The 22,295-nt window shown below is 53.5% G+C and overlaps 2 protein-coding genes across 2 annotated transcripts in view; both read left to right on the top strand.

Moving 5' to 3' along the window:
• SH2D3C (SH2 domain containing 3C) overlaps window positions 1-16,718 on the top strand; it is a 38,154-nt gene extending 21,436 nt beyond the window's left edge. Inside the window, exons 3-11 of the mRNA XM_044440130.1 lie at window positions 5,651-5,779; window positions 6,816-7,264; window positions 8,512-8,636; window positions 9,702-10,273; window positions 12,351-12,466; window positions 12,802-12,973; window positions 13,762-13,873; window positions 14,351-14,560; window positions 15,103-16,718. Of these exons, the coding sequence (XP_044296065.1) occupies window positions 5,651-5,779; window positions 6,816-7,264; window positions 8,512-8,636; window positions 9,702-10,273; window positions 12,351-12,466; window positions 12,802-12,973; window positions 13,762-13,873; window positions 14,351-14,560; window positions 15,103-15,278 (2,061 nt within the window). The 3' untranslated portion in view covers window positions 15,279-16,718. The remainder of the gene's footprint in view (window positions 1-5,650; window positions 5,780-6,815; window positions 7,265-8,511; window positions 8,637-9,701; window positions 10,274-12,350; window positions 12,467-12,801; window positions 12,974-13,761; window positions 13,874-14,350; window positions 14,561-15,102) is intronic.
• Window positions 16,719-18,446: 1,728 nt separating this feature from the next.
• Window positions 18,447-22,212, top strand: TOR2A (torsin family 2 member A). Its single transcript, XM_044439978.1, has 5 exons — window positions 18,447-18,600; window positions 19,362-19,627; window positions 20,103-20,278; window positions 20,616-20,743; window positions 21,463-22,212. The coding sequence occupies exons 1-5, from the start codon at window positions 18,447-18,449 to the stop codon at window positions 21,705-21,707; spliced, it is 969 nt and encodes a 322-aa protein (XP_044295913.1). The 3' UTR covers window positions 21,708-22,212.
• The last annotated feature ends 83 nt before the right edge of the window (window positions 22,213-22,295 follow it).

The raw sequence follows: 22,295 nt of genomic DNA on the forward strand, positions 1-22,295 counted from the left end.
AGTGCCAGAGACTGGAGTGCGTGCGAGAAACCAGCCGGCCTGCTGGTAGGGTTGGCAAGCATCAGCAATGCCTCTTATATTAGGCTGTGAGCTGTTGCTGCAGGAAGAAGCCCACTTCTGCTGGCTGGGGACTCCCTGAAGTCACCATTCCCGCCGGCACCGGAGCAGCTTTTCCAAGAGAGGGAGCCCCGGGCTGCTGGCAGACAGGGAGTGGGCACAGCCGGGGGCTCAGCTGCAGCCCAGCATTCGCGGCACCCAAGGCAGGCGGAGGAGGTTGCAAGAGCGGCGCTGGAAGGGATGTGCCCCCACCTGGCGGCTGGGCTAGGCAAGGTGTGCGGTGAGGGGCAAGGAAGGCGCACTGCGGGGCCAGAGCCGCCTCTGTAATGTAGGTGGGTGTGCTGCCCTTTGACTCGCCTGCCGCCCCCGAGTGCAGTGCCGCTGGGGTTCAGAAGGCAGACCTGGTGGCTGCGGGCAGCCACCCCCAGCATGCCTGACCACTGGCAGGGGCTCCTGGGGACCGAAGTCCCAAGCGGCTGGACCGCCTGCCAACCCCTCTGGCAGCGGGCGCTGCCTGATTCCCAGCGCTGAAGTGGAATTTGGCCGGCTGCCTGGAAGGTTTCTGCGGAGAGGGCCGGCTTGTCCTTTTCCCCCGGCAGCAACATGTTTCGGGTCGGCGCTGGGTGGAGGGCCGGTCGTGCATTTGGGGCGCAGGCAGCGAGCCAATTCCTGCCTGTGGTGATATGGATGCTCTGGAGGCAAATACTTTGTTGCTGTGGGGGCGACTCCTCCCCTCCCCTCTCCTGCGCCCTCCTGGCCTTCTCTGCACCAAGGCCTCCTTCCTCCTCCTCATTCCCCTCCACAGGAGGTCCCTTTGTGAGGCTGACACCTCGTGGGGTCACGGAGAGGGCTGCAGCTGCCTTGCCCGAGTGGCGGGAGGCAAGGGGGCAGGATTGGCCCCTGGTCCTGTGTGCTCCCACCGGCAGAGCCACCCGCCGCTGATCGTCTGGGGGTCCTGCGGTGAACTGTGCCTACGCGTCACCCCCAGCAACGCTCTGCGTCCAGCCGGTGGCCCTTGTGAGCTTTGCCAACAGTGCGAGCACGCGCCTTGCTGCTTCCCCCTCCGGTGGGGTTGGTGCAGCTTATTCTGAATGGTTTGTGATGTCACCCAGGGTCAGCTACCCCTTCTCCCCCCACTGTGCTGCTGCCCCAGAATATATTCAACCCAAAGCAAGCACGCTCCTTCCCCACGTGGGGCTCATTTCGCACAGGCTGCTGGAAAGCTCCTTCCACCCGCTGCCCCGTGATGGAGAGACTGGCCCGGCTTCCGTCTCTGAAACACCAAAGGGAAAGCAGCTCCTCACATCTGTTATTTTCACTACCCCCTTCTGTCACTTGCCATTTCTGTGTCTTACACACACACACACACACACACAGAGAACCAAAGGAGTACATCATCCTCTGTGCACAGATGACTTAATGTGCAAAAGCTGCTCTTCAGAGGATCGTTTCCTCCCACTTCAAAAGTCCTCGCACCAAGGAAAGTTGGCCTTGAAATGATTCTATTTGTTTGCATTCGGAGCGTTGGCTGCAGGGGCGAAGCGGCAGTGATGGAGAGGAGGCAGTTGCCATGGTGACGGCACCTGCTTCGGCCTCGGCGCCCCTTGGGAAGGCCGAAGGGCCCAAAAGCCAGACCTGTGGCGACCGCTGATTTTTAATAATGGTTTGGGCAGGTGTTGGCCGGGATTGGGGGCAGTATGAAGAAAAAAGCAATTCAATGGCAGAGGCCTGGGTTTTCAGGCGCTTAGTATTACGGGTCCCCAATTCCAACTTCCAGGGTGTGTCCACCGAGGAATCCCTTCGACCGAGCTCTCCTGTCCCTTAAAATTAGCAGGAGGAAAACTTGATCCTCGCATCCTGGAAGTGGGATTGCCAGCCTCCTCAGCTGTGGCTCCCGACATTTTGAAATGGTCTTCCCAAGACGTTCTGAGCACCCGAGAATTTTAGAAAGTGAGTGAAAAGACCGTCCTTTCTGGTAGGCATTTCAGGAAGTCTTAGGGAAAAAGCAGGTCAATATTGATTTGTTTTAAGAGTGTGGCTTTTGGGGTTGGTTGCTATCTGAAATTATACTTGGGCTTTTAGTGACTGCGCACAGGGTATCTCACTCGGCGTGTTATATTGGTTTTATTGAGTGTTTAAATATGGGATGGAGTCTATTTTTGTAAGTTGGCTAGGACACTTTGTGATAGAGCAGTAGAAAAGATGATTTTTTTAAAAGCAATCTAGTGAAATCAATTTCAGCCTTCCATGCTGAGCCTTCTGGACATTGTTCCCCATGCAAAGCAAAATCACATTTCTTCGCACTCTCTTGACCAGTTTGCTAATCTTTCCTAATCTTTCCCGTCTTCCATGTGAATCTGCATGTCTGACAGCCGAAAAAAATGCTTTCTTGGAACAAGATCCCACCAAGTTCAATATCCTTCAATTTAAAAAAAAAAAAAACCCATCCAACTGGGAGTTTCCAGGTGGCACATTGGTCTGCCCCCCCCACCCCCCAAAACAAAGAATGAAGGATGGGTAACATACAGCTCAGTTCCCTTCTCCCAAACATGCAAGATCATGAACATCAAAATCTGTACTTTTTGTAGTGTCCAATGCAATTCTCTCCCCCAGTTCACAAAATGTATATTAAAAACAGTACATACAAATCCAGGCATTTGAGGAAGTGTACCCAAACCCCCCCACCCCATTTTCTTCCCGGCAGAAAAGTCGCTGGCAAAAAAATAAAGAGGTACATTTGGGCAATTAAGCACAAAATGCATCCTTTTGGGGGGAAGAGTCTATGAAAATGTGCAAGCCTTGAGAAATCCTTACAAAAATGTGTAGAGATTTTCATGCCGACTGAATTAACGGATCCCGTTCCAGAAGGGAAATGGGACGAACTTTGCCGTGGGAAGATGCAGACCCGGACAGAAATGAGCACAACAGGTCCGTGTGGCCCCTGACGGAACAGGCTGTGTGCCAGCCGTGATCCGTGTTTCCTACGGCATCACTCCCAGTCCGGCGGGGCCTCACGGAGGGGCCTTTCCCAGCCTGAGCAGGAGCCGCAGGCCAATTTGCCTGCAACACTGCTGAGCCACAGCCCCCCACGTTCTCTCCACCCCACTGCTCCAGCGCAGCTCTTGCTTCTCTTGCCCCCGTCCCTCCCCACAGAGTGGAGACATCATTGCCTGCTCGCCCCCCCACCGAGAGGCAACGGGGGGCGTGCAGGGGAGATGGAGAGCGTGGGGACTGTGCAGGCTCGTGCGCGCGTTCATCTCCGTGCCGCAGATTCCCCTTTAAACCTCTTATTGCTATGCACTGCAGCAGCGAGCCTGGCGCACGGAGGGGTTAACTCTTTGGAGGGACCCTCTTCCGCCCGTCCACGCAGAAGCATTTCGGGATTCTGCAGGTGGCCAGCCGTTGCTACCGAGAGCGCTGTTCCGCCTCAGGTTTGCCGGCGGCTTCCCACGGCCCCCTGCCCCCCAGAAAGCCCCTCTGCAGAACGCTTGCACCGTTGTCTCAGCAGCAGCCGGGCTTCAGCCTCAGCCTCGGCTCCATCCCCACAGGGCGCTGAGCACTGCGAGCGAGCGCAAAGCGGGCTGGGCGGAGTGCAAGGGCGGGCTCGATCCGCCACGGTGAGCGGGGAGGCCGAGCAGGGGCTCCCACGAGCTGAGCTGGGGCTTCCCGGCTTCCCCCAAGCAAATGCCCCTTCGGTCCCACGGGAAAGGGGCCATCTTTCCCGGGCATTGAGTGTCAGGCCACATCATTGTGATGGGTTCTTGGTTCTTTGTTCTTTGGTTTCTTGTTCTTTGTAAGCCATCCAGAGACTTTTCGTAATGGGGAGGCATAGAAAAACTTTAAATAAATAATAAGTAAGTAAATAAGTAAGTGGAGGGGTGGGGTGGGGCCAGGATATTAATCCCATTTTTCCTGAAAGCCTGAAGGGAGAGGCTTAGCAAAGACACCATTGTTTGACACCCCCCCCCCACAACCCCTCTGTCAAGGATCCTGATGGGAGGGTGAGAGAAACACTGCATCCTGACGACGGGAACAATAGGTTGCACCCAGTGCTGGCCACCCACTAGTGAAACAGGAGCCGAGGACAGGATGGGGTTCCCCTCCCGGCTGCAACGCCCTCCCCCCCAGGCCCCTTTCACTGAATTGCATGTGCCTCCCCCACCTGCGAAACCGGTGCCCACAACTCCCTCCGGCTGAGGTGCTAGCTCTGCTTGGGTTGCATCACCCTCCCTCCCGCCCCGGGAGAGCATCTGCCGACAACCTGAAATAGCCCAGTGATGCCAGGCCCCTGGCCCGGTTGCCAAGACGGAGAGGCCAAAGGCAGGCTTGGTCCCAAAGGACGGTAACCTTCGGTGCAAGCGCCCCAGTGGGGAGGATGAAGGAGGGGTGTGTGTGTGGGGAGACAGCTGCGTCCGAGGCCGCCGCGGCCCCCATGCGCACCAGCTGCGCTGCACCGGCCAGCCAAGCCGATGTGCCAGCCCGGGCTCCTCGCACAGCAGAGAGCACTTCTCAGCTCATGTTTGCTGGCGGGTCTGCTTTCTCTTGGCTCGGCGCCTGGCCAGCGGCAACAGCGGCAGATGTGTGAGCTGCTGAGGCGTTGCGCCCTTAGTGGTTAAGCGGGGTCAGGAAACTTGCCCGTCTGCCGGAGACCCGTTGCAAATCAGTTATCCTGGGCTGCTCAGCACCTTTCCCTCGGCTGGCTCAGGCCCCAGTGGGCTTGTACAGGATAGCTAGGAACACTTTGGAGGAAGCCAGGAAGTGCATCAGATTGGTGACTGCCACATTTCTAGGTAAGAGTTATTGATGCGGCTTCTTTCCCCATTATATGAAAAAAGCGTCAGAGATGGGTAATTTTAGACTGGATTAATGCTCCTGTGGCAAGGGATTGGGTCTGGATGGCCATCGATATTCAGTTTCAAAACACAAAAGGTTTCTTTCCCTTCTATCCAAATTCCTGACTTTACGACTGCTTTTGCTTTTTTAACATTTTAGCACAACCCATCTGTCTGCCGGCCCTGCTTTAGAGAAAGCGGGGAATGTATTGCGACAGTACAAACTCATGTAAAAATCATACTGCCCATCGGGGAGACCGGCATTTCCTTCCGCTGCTGCTTTCTGGGTGGTCATCTAAGGGCCCTCCGGTGAGTGGAGCCCTGGAATGTGGTGCCAAGAGCCAACCTGACGACACCACAAAAGATCTGAGAACCTGCTTCCCATCGCTAGGCGAGGCTTTGCAAGACTGGGCCTGACTCCCCCTTGAGCAAGGAAGTGCCAAAAGAGTTTGTGGGGGACACCCCCGAGAGAGGTGGGAATTTCACCTCTAGTGTCCACCTGGTGTTTAAATGGCATCCCAACCAAAGGCTGTTTGTTTATTAAAAGCTTTTCTATCCTGTCCCCTACAAACATCTCAGGACGGCTTATTGTTCCCACTGACCTCAGGGGATTCACTGGCCTTTGAAAGGTGTGGAATGAGAAGAGCAGCCCCCATTCCCTTTTCTTTGTGTGTTCCAGGACTGGCCACTGGCCCGTTTGTCGTGGCCAGAGGGGCTCAGCTGACCTGAAGCTCTCCCGCTCTCTCTCTCTCTCTCTGCAGTTCTCCAAGGAGAAATACATCCTTGATTCATCGCCTGAGAAGCTTCACAAGGAGCTGGAGGAGGAGCTGAAGCTTAGCAGCACAGACCTGCGTAGCCACGCCTGGTACCACGGACTCATCCCCCGAGAGGTGCGGCACCAGGGCATTTGTGGAGGCATCTGTACCACACCGAGCAAGGCATCGGGACCAGCTCCTTGCTTCCTCTGGGCAGAGAGGCAGGCATCGCCGCGGACTCCAGGGTCCAGCTGTCTGACGCCCTGACCCCCCGATGGAGGCAGGAGGGTCTGAGAACCCGATGCTCTTTGTCCCACTCGTTTCCTGGGTCCCCAGTTCCTGGGTGATCCAAGAGGACAATAGGGTCTCATCCTGCCGTTGACGCAGAGCTGTCCCCGTGTCTCCATTACACGATCAGCCTTCCTCCTTCCTCTCCTCATGTTGGAGACAATTAGACTGGACTGGATATTTTTTGGGAGTGCCATGTAGTATGGTGTATTTCCCTACTACTTTTAACTTCCAAAAAATAAAATCAGTGTATGATCCAGCCTCTATGCTGAGTCACCTTTTGACACCCTTCCTCCAAGGGAAGTTCAGAAAGTGTCAACAAGGTTGGGGGGCCTTCTTGGTTGTAGCCCCCCAATTTTGGGATGCTGTGCTAGGTGAGGTCTGCTTGGCATCATATTTTCAGCACCACATTAAGACTTCTCTCTAGGGCATTTGTCAGCTTATGAAAAGGTTTTTAATGGGTTCTGGAATTTTACTGCGGTTTGTTTAAATGTATATTATAGTTTGCATATGTAAACAGTGTAACGTTATGTTTTTATTTTGTTAAATTCATGTTTATAGGCCCAATAGTCAAATGGCACTCTGGGCCATTACAATGTTAAAAGAATGTATAATTGAAGAAACGGGAAAAAATGGCAAGAGTCTTGCCTTTTTCTTGGTTCCAAGGAACCCAAGTTGGGTTACTCAGTCCTCATTTCCACGCTATCCTCACATTCATTCAGGATTTTGCAAACAGTCCTTGGCACACAAGAAATGGTGTATTGTTAAACCGTCCCGAGACTTCGCTAATGAGATGGTCTAGAAAAGTTTTCAATAAATAAAGAAAATAAATAATGGCGACGCAGTCCTAAAACAAGGGTCAATTCTCCGATCCGTCCCGCAGGTGTCTGAGAGCCTGGTGCAGAGAAATGGGGACTTCTTGATCCGGGACTCCCTCACCAGCCTGGGCGACTACGTGCTGACCTGCCGCTGGCGGAACGAGCCCCTCCATTTCAAGATCAACAAGGTGATGGTGAAGTCCAGCGAAGGCCGCACCCACATCCAGTACCTCTTCGAGCAGGAGAGCTTCGACAACGTCCCGGCCCTGGTGCGCTTCTACGTGGGCAACCGCAAGCCGGTCTCGGAGCAGAGCAGCGCCATCTTCTACTGCCCCATCAACCGCACCTTCCCGCTGCGCTACCTGGAGGCCAGCTACGGACTTGCCAATGGGAAGCACAGCGGCTCGCACGGCCACGCCAGCCAGAAAGGGGGGCACATCAAACGCCGCAGCATCACCATGACCGACGGACTGACGGCCGACAAGATCACCAGGGGCGACGGATGCCCAACGAGGTAATCCTAGGACCCCGCTGCCTAGCAGCCGTGAGCCATGCTCTGGTAACTTCCCGGTTAGATTACTGGAACATGCTCTGTGTGGGGCTGCCCTTGAAGACGGTCCAGATACCTCAGTCGGTCCAGAGCAGAGCTGCCAGGATATTAATGGCAGGTATGAACATATAATGCCGGTCCTCTATCAACTGCACTGGCTGCCAGTTGAAGTCCGGGCCCAATTTAAGGTGCTGGTGATGACCCAAAAAGGCCTAAATGGCTTGGGACCAGGACACCTGAAGGAGAACTTTCTTCCCTATTCCCCTCCTGCCTCTTGAGATCTGAGGTGGATGCCCTGCTCTGGGAGCCCTCCTTGAAGGACGTTCAGAGAGTGGCTACCAGGAGGAGGGCCTTCTCTGTGGTGGCTCCCTGTCTACGGAATATGCTCCCCAGAGAGGTTTGCCTGGTGCCGATTCCTTTCAGCATCAGGTAAAAACATTATTTTCCCATCATTTTAATGTTTCGATGATTTTAACTTGGGTTTTATTATCTTAGTTTTTGGATGCTGTGCCATTTTGTTTCTCTTATTCATTTTTTGTTGTAAGCCGTCCTGAGACACTAGTGGTGGACAGGTTAGAAAAGTTCTAGATTAATAAACAAACAATGATCCGTAAAAAACGGGCAGAACTGAAGAGTCGCCAAGCGGCTGGCGCATGCTGAGCAGCGGGAGATTCAGGACAGAGAGGAGTACGACTTCTCCAGGCAACAGAGTCAGACCATGGAACCCCCTATGCCAGGTCGTGGTGAGGAGCTGGTGGTTTTAAAAGGGGGCTCCGACAAACCCGTGAAGTTTCTATGGGTCGTTAGGGCCAGAACTGTGCCCCTGCAGAGCAGTTGCCGTGGAAGGCAGGCATGTGGGAGGGTGCCGGAAAGCGCTTGGCTTCCCATCGGGGCATCTGGCTGGCCACGGTGGGAGCGGAAGGTGGACTAGAGAGGCCCTGATCCCTCAGGGCTTTTCCCGCATTCCTACAGCCTAGTATACAACGGAAGGGAAAGACAGTGCAAGACATCCGAGTAGGCGAATCAAGGCAGTGTTTCTGGCTCCAAGTGCGCCTGTTTGAGCCTCCTGAAACGCTCACCACAACGATAAACCAGTTCATCCTGCGGTTGCCCCTCTAACTCAGCCGCACGCTTCCCAAATCTGACCCCTGCACTGAGTCCTGTGAGGGATTTCACGCCCAGTGCCTGTCTGTCTCCACTTTCCTCCTCAGTGTCTCCCTGCCACATCACCGGGACATCATCCGGAACTGCGCAGTCAGTGTGGATCAAATCCAGGATCTCCACTCACCAATGTCTCCCATCTCGGAGACCCCGACAACCCCAGCCTACAGCACTGGTAAGAAGGGTGCGTCCACACGCCTGCTCTGCATGTCGCAACAGCATTTCAGTTCCTTAACCCAGCCGCAAACAAAGATTCTGCCTTCCGCACAGTCTCCATTTCTTCTTCCAGTCAACAATCTGGCAATGCCCCACTCCTGGGCTGTTACTGTGACATCCAGACCCAGAACTCTGGATTGTTCAGGGGTTAAGCTACCTAGAATTAACCCAGCAGCAAACCGTGGCCAATGGCTGGGTTAACTCTGGCTTGTTAACAAATGGGCACTCCTGAATTGCTGACTGACAGTGGAACTGACAAACCTGCAGGAAACAGCCCATTTGCTTCCTCACCACAGACCCCAAAACTCATGGTTTAAACAGCCCAAGAATGGTTATTCTGTGTGAACCAGTCACAGGGTCAAACTGCTGTTCAACTATTTTTCAAGTATTTTAAACTCTTGGAAGTTTAACACGACATCCATTAATGGTTTTGGAGGTATATCTAGGTTTTCTGTTTGTGGAAAGTGCCTTGAATTCTCTTAGTTAGGAGAAGGTATGCACATCATATTTTAAATAAATTCACAAATAAATAAAAGTGCTGAGAACTGTTCATGAAATATGAAGGGCTCCTGGAGAGACACCACAGAGGTGCATGAACACTGCTCTCTGCCTTATTAGCTCGGGTGAGCCTTCCCTAATTGCTGAGAGATCACAATTCCCAGCAGCCTCCAGGCCGTTCTGTTCTCGCAGTCCTGGGCAAGGCATTCTTCCACTCTCCAAAGGAGAACAGGACAGGCATGCGAGCAGCTCCATGCACATATACATGTGCATGAACTGGAACACAGGCGTGTAACTGGCTCAAAGAACATTGTGGGGAGAGTCTTCACTGGCACAGCCTTCCGTATCTTATTGTGAACATCCCGGGACAGCTCTGATGGGGCGGATGCAAGAGTTTTAAATAAATAACTATGAGCGCACAGGAGGTGCCGCGAAGATCCTCGGGGCACGCCGCCATCGTGTTCTTGCGCAGCTTGCAGCAGGTCCGTCCTGACAATAACGGGGTCTCCTCACTTCTCTCTTGCAGTCACTCGGCTAAAACCGCAGGGAGGTCAGGCCGCCAGCGGCGTGAGCCCAGCATCCCCCGTCATAAGGCGATCCAGCGAACCGCAGCTCTGCCAAGGGAACGGCAGCAAGGCGGATCAGCCGGACAGCGCCCGCTCGACCCCTTCGCACGGATACGCCAAAGCCTCGCCTTCCCCCTCGGTCAGCAGCTACAGCGACCCGGACACGGGGCATTATTGCCAGCTCCACCCGCCCTCCCCAGTCCAGTGGGAGAGGCCAGCTCCAGCCGGCAAGCAGGCGCTGGCCAAGAGCTATGTGGACCGGCTAAAGGGGGACGAGGGCCAGAAGGGCCCGTCTCTGAATGGGCCCGAGGCGGAGGCAGCGGCCCGGAAGAGACCCGGTCAGGACCCAGCCGGCTTCGTGGCGCCTACGGTGGAGAGGGTCTCCTCCTTCAACCCTGCCATGTTCCATTCGCTGCTCATCCCCCTGGAAAACAAGCCCCTAGAAATGGCAGTGCTCAAGAAAGTCAAGGAACTCCTAGCCGAAGTGGACGCCAAAACCCTCGCCCTGCACATCACCCAAGTGGATTGCCTGGTACGGGGTGTGTGAGGCCGGGGGGGGGGGTGTTGGACTACCATGCTCATCAGCCCCAGCCAGCAAAGGATCGTGTGAGCTGTAGTCTAAAACATCTCGAGGGCCACAAGTTGCTTGCCACTGTCCTGGGTGGGAGGCAGGCAGCCTAGACTGGGGGGTGGGGGCCCTTTCATCCAGTTTGGATGCCACAAATGATATTTGGGCCATCTGCGCCGCAACAGCCCAAGGCTGGAAGCGTGTATAGCCCAGGGCTGTCCTACGCGGCCACCTGCGGCGCAGTGTCCCCCCTCCCCCCCGGGACGACACAGCCGCAGAGAGGCAAAATCAAAGGACTGCAGCAGCGCTCCGTCCTTCAGACAGATGCATTCGACTAAAACTCTCAGCAGCCCTAAAGCAACATGCCTGATAAAACCCTGAGTCTCTGGCAGGCCGTCTCCCCCTTGGCAGAAAGCTGCTTCCAAAGGAAAGTGGCGGTGGACTGCACAGCTCTGAGCAGAGGCCTGAATTAGCCAGGGACATCAGAAGGGGCCCTGCTCCCACCTGGGGTGTGTCTGCTTAGCCAGCCTTCTCCAAGCCGGCACCCTCCAGGAGCGCTACCTCTGAGAGCTGTAGGCCAGCACAGCAGGAGGTCCTTCTCAGCCCTGCCTGGAGACACTGTCCTGTTGGGCCGTGCAAACTTTCTGCTGAGATGAAGGGAAACGGGCAACAGAGTCTGGGTCTTGTGAATGTCGGCACGGGCACATTCCTTTCCTCTGCTATAGCTGAAGCACTAGTTTATGTCAGACAGGTATTTTATACACACACGGTGATGTATGCGGCTGCTTGTTTGTTAAAAAGCTCGTTGCACCGGGTGATTCTCCTTGAGCTCAAGTGTGTGCCTGCGGACACTGCTCTTCCTTCCTTCCTTCCTTCCTTCCTTCCTTTCCTTCCTTCCTTCCTTCCTTCCTCCCTCCCTTTCTTTCTTTCTTTGCAGTTCTAGCACCAAGGTTTTGTTCAAAGATTTGGCAGGCACGCTTGAGAGGCGGAAACGCTGGGCAGCAGAGCCGTTCCCAAGAGACGCGCTGTCCTTGGCTGGCTCCTGGCAGTCCGTTTATCTGCTCTTCCCAGGCTGAAGTCACTTGTGTCGGGAGAGGCTTTGGCCAAGTCTGTCCGCAAACGGGGCGTGCGGCGGCTGTCACTGCCAGGCTGTGCGCAGGGAGGAAAAAAGCCGGTGGGAAGTACCCTTCTCGTTGGCCAGGCCACCTGCCCCACAGTCGGGCCATTATGAAGAGGGGCTGCAGCAGCCCCAGCTGCACGACTGACGAGTTCCCAAGCCACGGCACAAATGCAGTGGATGCTGGAAAACGGAACACAAGCAGCTCTTGCTTGAGTCAGACCCCCAATCCAGCCTTTGGATGTTCATCAGAAGGCCTCGGCCGTTTTCCCGTGACCCCTGATGCTTTGGGTGGTTTTCTGGCTTCTGTGTGGTCTCTTCTTCACTCTGAAAGGTCAACGTGCCCCTCATAAGCAAGGGCGGCTTCAGGTTACAATACGGTACTGTTCTTTCTGCCTTTCCTTTCCAAGTCTGTGGTTCCTTCCCATAGAGTGGAGCCCGAGAACTTTTCCAGAACCGAATTCAAAGTAACGTCCTCCAACCTACCCCCTTTCCAGATGTCTTGCACCGCAGCCTCCACAGTATTTGGCCAGCATGGCTCATGGTTGATGGGATTTGTAGTCCAGCGCATCTGAACAGTGTCCGAGTGCAACCCAGATGGCCTGTGAAGTCACGGAAAGGGTGGGCAGGAGCTGCAGGCGAGAGCGTGTTGGAGAAGCACCAAACGGCAGTTTTTAAAAATCTGCCACTGCTATTTTTATGAATGTTGTTTTTGCTGTAATTTTATCTTGGCGTTGTTCAATTACATGTTGTAAGCCCCCGAGGGTGCGTGTATGTGTGTGTGTGTGTTAATGCATAAAATGAGATAGATGATAATGAATTCAATTTTTATTATTAATAGTAGTAATAAATAATTTCCCTTGCGCCTTGCAGAGATTCTCCTGCATCCGAGGAGAGATTAAACTGCTATCCCCTTTGTTGCAGGTTGCTAGGATACTGGGCGTTACCAAGGAGATGCAGAGGCTCATGGGAGTGAGCTCAGGGATGGAGCTGCTCACCCTGCCCCACGGACATCAACTTCGACTGGATTTATTGGAAAGGTAGCGTGCAGGAGGAGCAGTGCAGGGGACGATGGGAGATGGGTGGGCAAGCGCTCCCTTCTCTTCACAGCCCTGCCTTTTTGGGGAGAAATCTGTGCAACTTGGCACTGGAGACAGAATTTGACGTTCGAGTCCTTGGGCTTTCAAAGCAAACCTCCTGCAGAAAAGCACCTTGCTAGAGCTGTTCGAACGCTGCCCAGAACCAGGCCCCGTGGCCCCCGCACGTCCCGTCCCGGCTGCAGCATTTGGGGAAGCAGAAGCGCCCAAGTGCCTGCCCTCTCCGCCGCCACGCTTGCACCGAGTCTCCTCCTCACATCCTTCCTCCTCTGCTCCAGGTTCCACACGATGACCATCATGATCGCGGTGGATATTCTGGGATGCACGGGCAGCATGGAGGAGAGGGCGTCCCTTCTGCACAAGACCATTCAGCTGGCCGCCGAGCTGAAGAGCACCATGGGAAACATGTTCAGTTTTGCTGCGGTCATGAACGCGCTGGAGATGAGCCAGGTGCTTGCATGGGTCTGGGCGAGGCCGCTTCCCTTCACCATTGCCTTCCCCGCCTGTGCCCACGGCGGTTTTGCGGATCTCTGGCGTCCTCCTGCCACAGCGGCAGCATTGGCGCATTGCGCAGTGTGAGCTTGGGGTTAGGGACTGGAAGTGCAGTCCAGGCGGGCGGGCAAGGGGCTTCCCGAGCACCGCTTTTGGAGCGCTTCCCCCGACACGGGACTCACGTGGGAAGGAGATGTGCAGGCGGCTCGCACACTCAAAAGCTGTTTGTGCCTTGCTGTGGTGGAAGCGCGCACAAGAGATGGAGACACTTGTGCACATCGGGTGCCCAAAGCCACGCCTTTGCTGTCTCCCAAAATATTTCTGTAAGCACCTGAGTGCAGGAACCGTGTGCGCGAAGCCAGTGTTGTAATTTTTGGCCAGCGCTAACTACGGGTGTGGGTCATGGTTTATTCTTTAGTTTTTTGTGACTTTATTCTTTTTAGTGCCAGGCTAAAACTTTTTTTAAAAAAAAATTTCCCAGTGTTTTGAGCTCTGATTGTTTTCATTGGGGTTTTATCGTGGGTTGGAGATTTTATTCGGATGCTGAATTTTATTTTATTTTAGATTGTCTTATTGTTAAATTGTCCCGAGACTACAGTAAGGGACGGTCTGGAAAAGAGATTTATTTTAAATAAATACATAAAATAAAAATGGTCAGTCTCACAGCATCATCCCCGTGTCCTGCTTGGCCAGCACCTCCCTAAAACAGACCCCTTCACACTTCTGCCTTTCCTTGTGGATTTCAGATCTCACGGTTGGAGCAAACCTGGATAGTTCTACGTCAGCGGCACACCGAGGGAGCCGTCCTGTACGAGAAGAAACTCAAGCCTTTCCTGAAGGGCCTGAATGAAGGCAAAGGTGAGCTTTGGAGGCCGACTCCTCCTTTTTGCTTTTGATTCTGCATAAGCAACGCTGCATGTAGGACTCATTTTGTTCCCTATTATGCTGCACCTGTCTGACCACCATGGGATAGCTAATTAATTATTGTTTGGGTTATATACGCTGGATTTATATATTTTATTGCAAGCCGCCCAGAGGCTGAAGTGATGGACGGCCTAGAAATGTCCTAAATAAAAAAAATCTGGGGACTCCGAATGCAGAACACCTTCCCTCTCACGCTCGCTGTTCGAGCTGCAGTGCCAAGGTCACGAGGCCAACCCCAGAGCGCAAGAGGAAGGTTCGTGCATGAAGACGAGAAACCTCAAATCTTATTCAGAAAAAGCTTGCAAGTCGCTGGGAGCAGCTGCAGTCAGTCAAGGGGAGGCAGTACGCAGACAGATGGACCCAATGGCAATTTAGCTCCTGATGCAGAAACCTTTCACTCTCCCCTTCCAGAAGGAGGACCGCCTCTGTCCAACACCACCTTTCCTCACATTGTGCCCCTCATCACACTGCTGGAGCGAGACACTGCACTTCCGGACAAACCGGAGCCCTGGGAAAACTCCGACAATGGCGTGGAGGTTGTCATGGCCCACCTGGAGGCAGCACGGATGGTGGCCCATCACGGGGGACTGTACCACACCAACGCAGAGGTGAAGCTGCAGGGTAAGGGCAACTACGTGAGCCAAAATTCACCCAAGAGCAGAAGTGCCATATAAAAGCCGTATTCCCCACCCATGTCTGTTTAAAGGAAGAAACAGGTAGCCTAGACAGTGAGCGGGGAAAACCTCCCCACTTCTGCAGTTGGGCCAGATCTTCCTTAGAACCAACGAGAACTCTTCACTCAGCAGCACAAAAGTTCCCTTTTTGTACCACATCACTGATTTTGTTGCAGATGGTCATGCACTTAACACTTGCTATGTTGGAAACAGTAATACATAGCCAATTAAGTCATTGTTATTAACTATGATTAATAACTATTAATAATAATTGCCAGCTTGTCAAAGGAGTAGCAATATTGGTAAGGTTCACTGAACAGATCTGCCTCAGACCATTTCAGAAATCGTGAATTAGACTGTAGGCTAACCACCTAAAACAATCCCACGTGATTCTGGCTGCTCTTTTCACAGCGATGAATTAAAAAGCGCCGTTTGCCTAGCTGGCAGCTTTTCCAAGTTTCTTTGTGACACTCCTGTCCCCCTCTGCAGGCTTCCACCCTCGGCCAGAGCTCCTTGAGGTCTTCAGTACAGAGTTCCAGCTGCGTCTTCTGTGGGGCAGTCGGGGAGCTGAGAGTAGCCAGACTGAGCGCTATGAGAAGTTCAACAAAGTTCTCACGGCGTTATCCCACAAACTCGAGCCAGTGGTGCGTTCTAGCGAACTCTAGCCGAACCGCGGACCTCTGTGCAGGACGGAGCAAGCAAGAAGTGGGGCCCAGAAAACAGCCTGCGCCACCCCTCTCTACATCAGCCACACGAGGACGCCCCCTTGAATGGGGAACGTGGCTCCGGCTGGTGTGGGGAAGCCCAAAGGCTGCAGGATCTGCCTGTGAAGGTGTCCAAGAACGACGACGCCAAGCCAGGAACTGGCCACAACAGAGGCCTTCCTTAGCATGATACACTGACAATCAACATACAGTGGGTTGATTTCCATCCTGGAAAAACTGACAATGGCCTAGCTCCCCAGTCTTGGGTATTTGCATTGTACGTCCGTGGCATGGTTTAGGACTTGTGCAAAAGTTCCCCATCTGTGAGCGTAAAGACTCGATCCTGTTCCACATCTGGGCCTGATGGACCTTGACGGCTCATAGCTGCATTTTCGAGCAGAGTGCAGAATCCTCCTCCCTTCACTACCTTGCCGTTTGGCACAATCTCGAGTAGGCAGTCCCTGTAACTCTGAGGGCCTCCTGCTTTGTACTCCCTCATAAATAACTGGAGCAAGGAGGTGAACAAACCTAGTGTCACCAATCGGTGTTTCCCATAGTAAGAACGAAAATGCACACGGTGGTTACAGAAGGCCTGGTCTTGAAATCTATTTCCCGGGGCTATTGCCCTGCTCAGCGGTTAAGGGGGCGGCTTCCGCTGATGCCAATTTGAAGCTTTTTGTCCTAAACTTCATTGCATGGAGGCCAACTTCCCTCAGGAAGGGAAAGAAAAAAGAGAAATGGGTGAAGGACAGAGAAAAGTGAAAGCAGAAGCAAAAGAGAAAATGTATTTGTTGCCCCCTCGAAGGGGTGAATAATATGGGCAAGAGGTCCTTCTCCAAGTACCTGAAATGCATTCGATCCTGGTCATGCTCATGAGTGAGAGGTTAAGAAAGGGAGTGTGGCTTTGTGGGTCTGTCCCCCCCTTAATGTGGCACAGAGGTGGGGTTCTGGTGAAACTCACAAGTCCCTTCCACATAGACACAACCATAGAAACTGCAGAACGGATAAGGGGAACAGAGCTTCTTCCCATTTCTCTTTCCAGGTTACCTCCCCTCTTGTCCATGCTGCCAAGACCTTGCTTCATCTTCCTCGCCCCTCTGATCCTCCGCACAGCCCTCTTTTTCCTTCCAGCCTCTTCTCCTTCCTAAGCTACTTCCTTGCTCACTTTCCACAACCAACTCTGCCCTACCAGCTGCCCGGCAGTTGGAACCCCATCCAGCAGAACTGTAGCACCATTTTATATTGAATGTCATTTGTGGAGCTAATGGCGATTAATGAATGGGATAATTAACTGAAGAGGAATTGCTTAAACATGAATCCAGGTGAGAACTGAGGAATTAACGTGCAGGTGACCTGGATAGCGCCATCAATTTTTCGAAACTTCATTTGGTACAAACATTGCCATGCGGGGGGGGGGGGGCAGAGCTGATGGGGGGAAAAAACTACCAGCCACTCTCTTAATTGCATTTTTCACACCATTGCAAATGAATAGTAATGGAAGAAGGACTACTGATTTCAGAGGATCTGGAATGGGACACAAATGACCAGAATATAGATTATTTGAGGCAATTTCTTTAAGAAATCAATTGGCTTTCTTTACCTCCTATGACATTTAAATGAATCCTGATTATTTCCAAATCCAAATAAATATAAATTATAGCACATACAAATTTTGTGCAGATCTGTCCTCTCTGACCCAAGTCCTGACATCCTTAAGTGCCTAACCAATGTTTCTGGTCTGGACCCCTGTAAAATACTGTGAATGAGGCAGTGGTGATTACACAATAAAAGCCTGGTTTGGAAGCAGCCAAGTAGCTGCTGGTGCCCTCCCTTGAATGCTCAGAGCTGCTCTGGGATCCAAGGAGCTGAATACTGAACTTCTTCAGGGCCACCCCCTCACATGTTTAAAACCTAAGTGGGGGACACTCCTGAGCTACTAATGTTGCTTCAAATTCCGGTGCAGTGGGGCTAACACCAAGTGGGATTGCCGCTGGCTCACATCCAATTTACAGCCCATAATGGGTAACTGCACGCATTGCTGTTCTCCCCTAAAGGATGCAGAAATCCTCATCTCAACCAATTAGCAAAGCATATCCTTGATCTTCCTAAAGGAGTCTTTTCATTTGGTCCCTCTCTTGCTTCAGGTTGCTCTTTTATTGTTTTGGTTGGGGGCCTTTTCTGCTTGTAAATAAAAACATCCACATTGGGGAGTACATATATATAAATGTATACTTATGTATTCAAAAGGGACCTCTTTTGTAAATATTCAGTGCATCCTTTTTTGTCTTGTAAATTAATGTATATATACCATGGAGTGTCTTGATTCTTGCATACAATAAAAAACTTTTATGCCTTTTTTCTTCAAGAAGCTTTATATTTTCGAAAACCCAACGCCTGCCTTTAAGCACAAAAGCCAAGTAGGCAATTCTGCTCCGAGAGACCCTTTCGCGGCTCCTCTCACCCGTTTTAACGACCCCAAGGAGCCCAGTATTCCCACAACACTTTGCTCTGCACCTTTTTCATTTACGAGTAATTCGAATAGCTTTGGTGCCTGTGGGACCCCCGCTCCCCATCTCCTTCGGGGAATTTCGCCACTTGCCCCCACGGATCTTGTATTTGGGGTTTTAAGGACTGTACACCACCCAGAGAGCCCTCTGTGCTATTGGGGTGGCATATAAATGCAATAAATAAATAAATACGTTTTAAGCTCCCCCCCCCACCACTTCCGCCTCCATCTTCGGGGAGGCCTTCCAAGCTTTCTGCTCCCCCCGCAGCTCTTGTACTCCTTGCTCCCTTCCCTGGGCGCATTTCCAGCCTTCCCCGCCTCAGGCCCTCCCCCCCCCCCGCCGCAACTGCGCAAGCGTCCCGCTCTCGTCCGTTCAAACGAGTCCCCCCGAGCGCGCGCGACACGAGACACGCCGCCGCCGCCGCCGCCGCGAGGGCCGCCATCTTGCCCAGGCTTCCGCGTCTCCGTGGCAACGAGGGCGTTCCGAGCAGCCCGCGCGCCCGCGCCACGCCCCTTACCTCGCCGCCGCCCTTGGAGCCTGGGCCGCGGTGCACGCCGGGAGGCCGCGGCACAGGGGCTGGCGCGGGATGGGCGCGTGACGCAGCCACTCCGGGCCCAGCGCCATGACGAGAGGCGGGCTCCTCCCCGCGCTGGTGCTGCTGCCGCTGCTGTCGCTGCCGCTGGGGCGGGTGGGCGCCGGCGCCCCCTGGGAGCAGAGCGCGTGGCACTGCAGCTTCTCGGGCGCGTGCGAGTGCGACTTCCGGCCGGACCTGAGCGGTGAGGAGGGGGCGGGGCGGGACGGGATTGGGCGAGGGAGAGCGCGCGCGGCTCCTCCCGCCTGATTGGTCGGCGCGCGCGGTTCGGATCCGCCGGCCGGGTCCTACCTTGCAGGGTTGTTGTGGCGACGGCCGGGCGAGCCCCCGAAGCCCGCTGGCTCCCTTGACCAGCCGTCTGCCATCATCTCTGCCAGCCCCTCAGCACTGGCTCTGCGGGCCGGGGCTGATGGGAGCTGCATTCCTGAATTCCTTCAACACTGTTGTTTCTTGTTACTTGCATTGCATTTCGTTCTTCTGTTTTGTACCTTGTTGCAAAGTGGCCACAGATCATCGGCTCTGGGGTGCCATAGAAAAGAAACTAATAATAATAATAATAATGGCAGTCCAGCATCTACAGGGTGGTATCTTCTCCTGCTCTTCAGCACTAGGAGCAAAGCCCACCCAAAAAGGCTCTTCCGGCAAGCGAATTTTCCTGATGCTGTTCAATCAATCCCCCACTTAGCGACTCCTCCAGTTCACTCCCCACTGGTACCTCCACTACTTCTGGAGGTTGCTGGACTGCAACTCCTATCAGCCCCAGCCAGCAGTGAGGGATGATGGTAGCTGCAGCCTAATGCCATCAGGAGAGCTACACATTCCCCAACCCTACAGCAGTGGGATGCAGAATTACGGGGAAACGGCAAGCAGAGAGCGCTGCATCCGATACAGAGGGTCTGAAAGCTCTTCCTTCCCGTTTCATCTCTCCATCCTGATGCATCCCAGGTCTTGAATGTGACTTGGCCATTAATCTGGTTGGGCAGCATCTAGCGAGAGAACTTGTGATGAAGGGGCTGAAGGCCTTTGTGCACAACCACAACCCCGAGAAGCCCCTCGTGTTCTCCTTCCACGGCTGGACCGGCACAGGCAAAACCTACGTCAGCTCTCTGGTGATTCACTACCTCTTCCACTCCGGATCCCACAGCTCGTACGTCCACCACTTCTCCCCGGTGCTCCACTTCCCTCACGCTGAACAAATTGAGCAATACAAGGTAAGGAAGCGGGTGGCTTTCTTCTTCACGGCGGATAAAACAGGGATGGGACAAGTACCACCCTTGGATTGCCGCTCCCCTCCCTCCCCACCCTTGGCTGTGTTGGCTACAGCTAACGCAGGTTGTCTTTCTGGCAGGTTTAGTCGAGAGAGCCAGGAAAAGGGAAAGACATTTACACAGGGGCAGCAGCAAGGCCTGCAGGAGGGGAAAGCCAAACCGGGGCTACCTTAGCAGACTGGCCCTCTTCCATTCCGTGGCCACCAGCCACGCCACGGTAACTTACAAAAAAGATTCCCAGTGCATGAGAGAACAAGCCTTGTCTCACCCATCATTTCCATGTTTAATTAGCCTGCCACCTGAAACGCTTTCCAACGCAGCCGTTGGTCGCTGCTTTGCCCTTCGCGGCAGTCCGGTCTCCCCTGGCGCTTTTATGGCTCCGTCTGGACGCATGTTCTTTTCTGTGTCTTCTTCTTAGGACAATCTGAAGAACTGGATCCAGGGCAATTTGACGCGCTGTGGCCGCTCCTTGTTTCTCTTTGATGAGATGGACAAGATGCATCCGGGCTTGATCGACGTGATCATCCCGTTCCTGGGCCCTTCCTGGGTCGTGTTTGGAACCAACTACAGGAAAGCGATCTTCATTTTTATTAGGTAGAAACCAGCCGTGGGGGGAAATGCTCCAACATTTGCCATCTGAGACTTAATTCATCCTCCACTTTCCCTATGTTTTCTGCCAATCCCGGGCTTTTTCTGTGAATGAGCTTGCTTTGTCTTTGCTTCCAAGTGGAATTTTCCCCAGCTTAAAAATATCCTTTAACACCACAACCCTAAACATGGCCTCTTGGTGGAGATTTTGGTGGAACTTGCGTCCAGGGTGGTGGGGACAGGCCGACAGCCTAGCTTTGTTTTCAGTGCTGACGGTTGCTGCTCTGTATGCAGCACGGAGGTACATCCCAGCAGATCACATCTTTCGCTTCCTGTCTTGCAGTAATGCTGGTGGGGAGCAGATTAACCAAATGACCCTCAACCTCTGGCGAGCCCGCAAAGACCGAGAGGAGATCAGCTTTAAGGATCTGGAAGCGTCTATTTTGGAAGCTGTCTTTGAGAATCCCCAGAGTGAGTACCGTTGGGAGAGCGAGAAGGCATCCCAAATGTTTCCCTGCCTCTACTCTTTCCCCCTGAAAAAGCCACCATCCCTACAAGCTGCATGGGTGAGCCAGCCCTGCTTTGGGGGTGGTTCCAAAAGGGAAAGTGCCCACAGAGATTGCCTGTGCATTAAGCTCCATTCCTGGCTCAGGGCACCGTCCGGGAATCATCTCTGCTTCCCATCAGTGGCCTCGGGGGAGGCGAACACGCCTGCAGCAAAGTGAGCATCAGTTTTATTACCCTTAGGCACGAAGTGGAGCCATAAAGCCATGCTTCTGTTTAATTACTTTATCTTCTATCCGTCTCCTGGCTTTTCCCCACAAAGATCCCAAGGCCATTTACACCACCCACATCTCCATGTCATTCTCACAACCACCCTGTGAGGTAGGGCCAGTGACTGGCCTGAGGTGTTCCAGCGAGCTTCAGGGTTCAGGGCAGACAATTCTCCCCCTCCTGCGCCAGCGCTCTGACAGCAGCAGCAGCAGCAGCTGGCTGGCTCTTCCAGGGATGGGGAAGAAGCCACGCGACAGGCGAAAGAGTTCGGTGTGGTAACGCTTCTTCTCCAGAAGGAAGGACTGCAGTGGCTCCCTTCTCACGCCTGCCTCCTGCCAGTTCCTGTTTGCCCCCAAGGTGCAGATCTTTCCCCACCTGCTCCACGGAAACCTCCACCATTTCTTTCCCTCCTGCAGGCGGGTTCTGGAAGTCTGGTATCATTGAGCAACAGCTGATCGACTACCTGGTGCCCTTCCTCCCCCTGAAGCAGCACCACGTGAAACAGTGTGTGAGGAATGAGCTCGCCAGCCGAGGCCTGCAGCCTCAGCCAGAGGTCGTCCAGGCGGTTGCCGAGAGCATTCCCTACTTCCCGGAAGAGGAGAAAGTGTTCTCGTTGACCGGCTGCAAAACGGTGGCCTCCCGTGTCCCCTTTTTCCTCTGACGACCCGACAGCATTGCTGCTAGGAGCCTGGCCGCTCCTCTGCGGAGACTCCACTTCACTCAATCTGCTGGCGTCGGGCAGCTGGCGGATTTTGAACGTCGGGTGCAAAGACGGTCTCTCTGCTCGCCCGGATTTGGCTTAGAACCAAAGAGGAGATTTTCTGAGGTGCGGGCCCAAGGAGGAACGCCGACCTGAAACTGAGCCAGCCCTTGATCCAAGTTTATAATTTGTCCTAAGCCATGTGCTCAGTTCAAAGGAGAGGAAGCCGTGCTGTGCTTGGGGACGGAAATCTTGTCTCTTTCATAAAGTGGTTTTATAGACTTTTTTCCCCCCGCTACCACATTTTGATTCCTTAATATAGCACAATTGAATTAATGTCCTTGGGACTCTAAACTCTTGCCTCTTGTTTCTTAAATAGCATTTTAAAAGCACGCTGCCATGTTGTATCAGGGTGTTGGAAGCTGGAATCCTACCTTGGGCCTCTTTAAATAGACAGTTTGAACCACGCAGTGCAAATGCTAACCTGATTATGTTCAGAGTCCACTGACGCCAGTTTGATTAGGGTTTGGGTTGGGAGTGGAATACACA

Source organism: Varanus komodoensis, unplaced genomic scaffold (assembly GCF_004798865.1).
Source record: "Varanus komodoensis strain SLA01 unplaced genomic scaffold, ASM479886v1 scaffold36, whole genome shotgun sequence".
Lineage (NCBI taxonomy): Eukaryota > Metazoa > Chordata > Lepidosauria > Squamata > Varanidae > Varanus > Varanus komodoensis.